The sequence below is a fragment of the Cornus florida genome, unplaced genomic scaffold, assembly GCF_030987335.1.
Source record: "Cornus florida cultivar Cherokee Brave unplaced genomic scaffold, ASM3098733v1 CherokeeBrave_3.0.0_Hap2_Chr04, whole genome shotgun sequence".
In the NCBI taxonomy this organism is placed as follows: domain Eukaryota; kingdom Viridiplantae; phylum Streptophyta; class Magnoliopsida; order Cornales; family Cornaceae; genus Cornus; species Cornus florida.
In genome coordinates this window covers 14237301-14244630 of record NW_026775574.1, presented here as the reverse complement: position 1 = coordinate 14244630, position 7330 = coordinate 14237301, and the positions used below count along the sequence as shown (strand labels likewise).

The 7330-nt window shown below is 34.1% G+C and overlaps 1 protein-coding gene across 4 annotated transcripts; it reads left to right on the top strand.

The window, feature by feature from the left end:
• Positions 1-353: 353 nt before the first annotated feature.
• On the top strand, positions 354-7100 carry LOC132302782 (uncharacterized). 4 transcript variants are annotated; one of them, XM_059799719.1, is made up of 12 exons: positions 356-1055; positions 2443-3057; positions 3148-3327; positions 3469-3950; positions 4040-4124; positions 4202-4282; positions 4355-4474; positions 4573-4713; positions 4852-4934; positions 5011-5095; positions 6563-6685; positions 6793-7100. In XM_059799719.1, exons 2-11 carry the CDS (start codon positions 2443-2445, stop codon positions 6677-6679), a joined length of 1989 nt encoding a protein of 662 aa, XP_059655702.1. In that variant the 5' UTR covers positions 356-1055; the 3' UTR covers positions 6680-6685; positions 6793-7100. The 4 variants fall into 4 exon arrangements, with proteins under 4 accessions (XP_059655704.1, XP_059655702.1, XP_059655701.1 ...); XM_059799718.1 differs by having other exon boundaries at positions 6768-7100; XM_059799720.1 differs by having other exon boundaries at positions 357-1055; positions 5023-5095; positions 6768-7100.
• Positions 7101-7330: the final 230 nt, after the last annotated feature.

Below are 7330 nucleotides of genomic sequence, written 5' to 3'. Positions count from 1 at the left end.
AGAAATTCCCACGTCTTGAAGAACCGGCTGGCTGGTGATTGTCCCTTCCACTTCCAAAACCTTTTCTCCTTTTGCTGATCGAAATGCAGAAAGGAGAGATGACCCTGATTGGGTCTTCAATTTTCTTATTGCCCTTTAAGAAAGACAAAAAAATAACTCCACTAGAAGTTGGATTTGATGTGACCTTATTTATAAATTCATTATAGGATAAATTATTTATGCTTGAAACTTGAACGGAGACTCAAGAAAACGTCATCAGAATATCTCCCATCAGTTAACTGGACTCATGTACACATATTTTTCTGAAAGTAACATGTATGTATGAGATTTGTCAAACCACCAAATTACAAATTCTGAGTTTCAACAAGAGTATATCTAAAGAAAACAAGGGTTGAAGTAGTTTTTAGTTTAGCATACAGTTGCCAGTTTGAAGAGAGCCTTGCATTCCTAAGCATGCTAACTCTATTTTCTTTCATTAATTCTTTCTTTATTTCTTTGTTTCTGATGCACACTTTCTTATTTCTTTACACTTAGAATAGCCTTCCTTAATTTACAATTATAGTAACATAAAAGCTAAAGCATGTGGTTCCTATTTTGTAGCATAACTACTGCATAAGACTCAGCTTAAATGAAGACTGGACTTATAAATTTGAATATCTGTGTCATGTTCGATTTTCTATTAATAGTTAATAAGTTGGTGTATATGTCTTAAGATGACTGTTCGTGTTCATTCTAGCTTCTCGTGTTTATGGTTATCTTGTTCTGAGATTTGTAACTGTAATTCTTGTTTTGCAAACTAAATCCTATTTGGTGAAAATTTTTATGATCTTTTTTATATACTTTTTTTTTTATTTATGAATTTTAGTTATAAATATTTGTGAAGATAATGACTGAAACAGGATCTCCCTTTGCAGGATTTGAAAGACTAATTGGTAAATTTGGGTTGAACTTTAGTCTTGAACAAGCTGAAGGCCCTTATTGTGGATTATAATTTTTACAATTGCAGCACCCTACGGTCTTACCATATTTTAGAGTGCTTTCATCACTTCATACTGGTAAGTCATATCTTTAATTATTTAAATATATATATATATTTTTTATTCCAGTTTTTTTCATGCTAATAATAAATTGGATGTTAACCGCATGAAGCATAAATCTGTCAATTAAGACAGGCACCCAATTGTATATGAAACAAAGTACAATATAAAGTAACAAAATTTATTAATATATAAACAACAAAATTTTCATTTTTTTATTTTTTTATTTTCTTTTGTGTGTGTGTTTTTGTGTTTGAAGGTTGAAAGATTTGTGTAGTTATTCAGTTGTAGAAGCAACAAAAACACTTCCAGTGCTTCCCAAAAATAAAAATCATCATTATCATGGTGTTGTCATAAAACTTTATTTGAAAAAGGATAATTCTTAACTTATTTATTTGACTCGAGAAACTGATGTTATTAATATTTGTGGGCCAATTTGGGTGCTTAATTGGTAATTGATTGTGTGTTTGAATTTTGAATGTCCTAGATTCAAAGGGGGAAGCCACATAAACTTGCACTGAGAATGGCATAGACTTTATAAGTTGTAACCTTCCAGCACAAAATGAGTAGTTGGTAGTCCAAAACTCCTCAATTAAAGGATCACAGTGCTGCTTATTCAGTCTATTAGACAATAATAACACTCCCAAATATCTAATTGGGAGGGTCCTAATAGAGAAATTAAGCTTTCTGAGAATTAGGTTTTGAGTAGCAGTCTCTATACCAGATCAGAATATGACACCTCTTTGCATTATTTGGAATCAAGCTAGAAATAGAAGTTAAAACTAAATTGAGCTATTGATTCTGTCAGTATTTTAACAGATTCAACATCCCAGCTGCGATTAACATAAGATCATCAACAAAAAGGTCCATTACTTATCCTCTGAGCTGAGCATTTCCAATGGTAATCGAAACCCCCTAGAGTTATTCTCTAATTAAAAATACGAGGTAGAACCTTCATTCCTATAACAAATGGTATGAGGACATTGGATCCTTCCTCCTTCCCTTATTAGGTAAACCATACAACCATTAACATCCAAGGAAAAGAACTTTTCAACAATTTCAATAAAAGAAATAAAAATAAAAACTGTAAGTGTTTTTTTTTTTTCCTTTTATCTATTCGATTGGGTTAAGTGATGCTTTATATATGCTTATTTTTGTGTGTTTTACCTATCATTAACGTGCTTAGTTGGATTAATTCCGAAGAATGTGTATTGAATTAATGAATTAGGAATATATGAGTACTCCCAAGTGCCTTTGTAAGCTAGCAGATTTGAGATTGAATCTTTTCAACATGTAATGTGTAGAAGTGCAAATTAGTAAATTTAAGTTGGACTGTTATGTCCATATATGTGCTCTATCCTTCCTTTTTGTATCTAATGTGCCTGTGTTGGTAATTTATTTGTAGATGTTGAATACCCGGTGTTCTCCAAATAAATTCAAGGAAACGGTTTGCAATTTAAGTGAAGACAAAAAGGTTGCCGTACAAGAGATTGGGTTTGGGTCCCTTTTAGACATCGAGTGTACCATTTTGAAGCGCAACCTGTGCTTATGGTTGGTAGAACACTTTGACCCTAGAACATCTCATCTCACCCTTGAATCTGGCGCTCGGATCCATGTTACGCCAAGTGACGTTGAAGAGGTACTTGGCCTACCCTCGGGAAGAGGAGAAGATGTGCCAAATTATATTGTACAAAGTGTGCATTGGTTAGAAAATGGCATTTTTTTAAAGGACGGTGTAATAGAAGTGCCAAACTTAGTGCATCAATTAGACGTTCTTCCTGTTGGGGATGACTTCAAGAGGGCTTTTGTCCTTTTCGCTTGCGGATCACTTCTAGCACCCATATCGAAAAATGAGACAAGCAAAAGGTTATTGGCAGCGGTTGACAATGTGGATGCTATTAAATCGTATAATTGGGGGAAGTTTGTTTTAGATTGGTTGAAAAAAGGAATTGCGTCCTATAAAGGAAAGGAAGGAAGAGAAGGTTGTACATACATACATGGATGCTTGTTCTTTCTCATGGTATATTCTAAGATATAATATTTGTAATGTGTCTATCATTTTATTTTAAATAGCTATAATGTCATTATCATAATGGCTTATATGTTGTAGCTTTTCTACCTACACCGTGTGGATGTCAATGGACCAAAACCGAAGCCTGAGATGTCATGCGTACGTGGATGGACCAACAAATTAATACGCGAGAGGTTGAATTTGGAGAAGCATAAATATAATGGTTTCGGCTTCGGTGAGGTAAAGTTTACAACTGATACATCTGAAGATGCCGATAAGGTAATCACGTCAATTATGGCTTTTTATAATTGGTACTAAATATACGGTTATATTTGCATATTCATAATTACTTGGAACTCTACGGTTACATTTATATATTAACTGATATATATATTTATTAAACTTGTTTAAAATTGTTAGGAGTTGGCATATGAAATTATTAAAGTTGTTAAGAAATGGAAACAACGGCACAATGTAGGCCAAGGCAGGGGGTCGAGATCCTCAGAACCCAGTTCATCCACACGACAACCTAACCCATCTTCGCAATTGTTTGCACAACACAATCCGATTGAGGAGGAAGATGAATCCCACATACCAGTGGAGGAGGAATTCGAAACCTCCACAAGACAAGCAAACTCACCCTGGCAATCTTTTACAAAACACGATCCCATGGAGGAGGAAGGAGAAATCCCCGCACCAATGGAGGAGGAAGTGGGAACCTCCACAGCAATGGAAGAGGAGCGTGATGTGCAGGAAGCAGTGATCCCTTTATTACGTGTTATAAAGCCTGGGCGCCATAAGGGATCACCTTGGGTTGAAATGAAGGTCAACCGATTGCGTGTCCTTCGTCCAGAAGCAAAGGCAGTCATCTCATATGCCATGGATGAGAGCAGAAATGATGAGTGAGAAATTATATAAATAATTTCTTATTTGCTCTATATTTACTTACTTTCTATGCTCAAACACTTAATATGTTATTGTTTAATTATAGTGAAATGCTGGTGAACATAAATGATATTTTCCTCACAAGAAAAGAGATGAGAACAATCTCTTACAATCATTGGATATCAAATATGGTATGTTCACTTAAAGTTCATTGATTTTTCAAACCAATCACACGCATGCATTAATGGTTTAAATGTGATCATTGTAGGTGGTTGAAGTCTATTGCCAAATGCTCCAGCTGAAACAAAAGCGTAGAGGAACCAAATTTTTCTTTCCGCCTTCGATTGGGGTAACAAATTCTTCTATCTATAGTGAATGTTTGTTTGACACATATTAGGTTATCAATTGTGTGCATTTTCAGATTGAACTTTCCAAGATACCTTCAAAAGTGGTTGATAGGAAAGGTAAAATACAAGCAGTTTGGAACAACTATAAAAGGATAAGGAATGTCGATGATAACAAAGTTTGCCAATTCAATATGGTAATATTTATCGCTTGCAAACATAAATAATTATTATACTTTTATCAAAAAAATATGATTCTAAAAGTAATTAAATTTTTACATTGTTAAATATGCAGCTTTTCTTTCCAATACTTGTAAATGAGAAACATTGGTGCTTGTATGTCTTTAACATTTGCGATAGTCGTATGGATGTGTTGGATTCAAACAAACATTCTTCGCATGATAAGCGTACTCCAGACAAGATGTCAAAAGATTTGGTAAACGCTTATTACATATGAGCTCATTTTTTTGATTATGTATTCATTTACTGTTAAATTAAGACGGTAAAGTATACAAGTTGAAGAACGTGGTACTGAATTTTTTACTCTAATCATTTATATATTGTGCATTTGTAGGTAATGTTGGTTGAGGTATTCACCGGAAGAGATCTACAAAACTTCATATACAATGTGCCCAACGTACCTCAACAGCCCGATAGGTAATTTTATCACTTAATGTTCCTAGTTTGGTGTACTGATTATGTTCACAATTATAATTAACAGATACCTAAACAGTCTTTTATTCAGTGATAGTTGTGGTGCTTTCATGTTGGACTTCATGGAGAAATGGGATGGTTCACTCAGTCACCCAAAAGAGAAGGTGAAGCCCAATTCTATTTTTTACATGGGTCTTATTTATTTTTTTCCCCGAATGAAGAAATTACCGAATTACTAAATCACACAATCTCCTCGATACTCTTCGTTAATCATTTAATTCTCTGTTTTCTTCTAAACCATTGGTGCATTGTTAATCTAAGCACCCACTGGTCATTAGTCTTCAAAGGAAGAAATGGGTCTTGCCTTTAAAGGTTTCAAAAAATATATTTGTAAAACTGATCCACATTCCTACATACTTTTGTTCAAGGGTTGAAACTGGAGGGTCTTCAATTCCAATACATGCAAACATAATTTAAAAAATTAATGCAACCACAAAATGCATCCACTATAACGTTTTCCTTCCTCTTCACTGCACTCCCCATTCTGTTTTTACACGTTTTCCAGCTTATACCTTTCTTTTTTCTTTTTGCATCTTTTAAACCCATGTTTGTGTGCAAGTACTTCGCTTTCCGATCTCTCCCCGCTAGGCTGCAATGTCGTAGTGTCAATAGCGGGAAGACCAGGGGACTATGGCACGTGTTGAAACAAAGAGAGCGGTAAGCAACCCCTTTAGGCAACAAAATTTTCAACCTTAGAACCCCCTAATGCAGTATACCCTTAATGTGTGCCATTTTTTTGAAAGAGAAAGCATCCAGCTCTAGTGAGTTTTAATCTAACATGAAGTAAGCAACAGTACTCCCTTGTAATGAATGATATAGAAAATGTTTGACATCCACTGTATAATGGGTCCTATCGAGTAGAAACCAGCTTTGCTAGATGAGGTTTAAATGAATAGCATATTCTTAAATATTTTCAGACAGTTTTTCATTGTCAAAGAATTCAGTATGAGATCAGTAGCTTAAATCATTAGTCAACCTTGTTTTTCCTACATCACCTAACCAATTAGATACGCAAATACTGGACTCCTGTCATTTTAAATGAACATATTGCAGTTAATATGGTCACTTCACTGTACTTAGTGGTGCTCATTAAAAATGAACCGAACACAAAAGATACTGAAACTACGACATATTGAAATGAATGATAAAAAAATTTCAAAATAAATAGTCACTTTAAGATTACTTTTGGAATGTCAGAAAAAAGGTGTGTGCCATTGAGTGTTTGGAATCAGTAAAAAGGGATAACTATTTTGGGACAGGGAGATCTTTCGTATTATTAGATTTGTTTTGGTTTTGTTTATGTTCTGTCTCTGTGCTGATCTGACCAAATTGCTAACATATTTCCCAAGGATGAAGCTACCTGTTTATGCAATATTTCACATATAAAAGTTTAGTATCACCGAGATTTTGTGCATATGCCAAATTCAACATTGTTGAAAAAGTTTTCTTTATCAAATATATAGTTTCTGCAACACTAGATTCCTATCTATTTACACTTATATGTATTCACGCATGAAGTCCATTTCCCAATCCTATATTCATGATTTGTCTTTACCTGGTTTAATTTGCAGGTGGATGTTGATAGATTACGTGCAATTATTGCTTCAAATTTGCTTTCAGATGACAATAACACAATGAAGGATTTTGTAAAGAACAAAGCACTTTATCCATTTGGTCAAGCATGTTGATTTCAAGTAAGCTTCCATCAGCTTACTTGTGGTTAGTAATTTTATTTTTTATTTTTTATTTTTATGATTCTAACATCACCTCCATCAGCTAACAAGGTACCATTTACCTCAAGGAACCTCACATACCAGTATTTGCCCAGTTGGAAGCTAGAGGAAGTGGGATAGGACGATCGTTGAATTTTCTAAAAAGTGGTACCTGAAATGATGTGGGATATGGGACATTTGTATTGTTGAATAGTGTCATTTTTTTTTCATGTATTTTGCACTCTGTTGGTGTTAGCTATTTTTAAAGTCTTAAAGAATAGTAGCTTTGCAACTTTTGATTGTGGATTAGGTTGGTATATTTTTGCAACTATTGTATGGCTTATTATATTGGCATCTACCTTACATGAAATCAAATGAAGTTGCTCTTTTGGGTTCTCAGGAATTAGTATTGTATGGCTTATTATATTAGGGTCTCAATGAAATTTCTTTCACTACTATATTAATGTACTAATTTCAAATTTGATGGAGTTTAAAACTGAAGCAGTTTATAATGAATGAAAAATTGGTTTGGATCTTCCTTGGTTCCATGGTGTCGATAAATGGATAGTTTAATGAATGAAAAATTGGTTTGGATCTTCCTTAGAGAAAACGTGGTACCTTGACGCC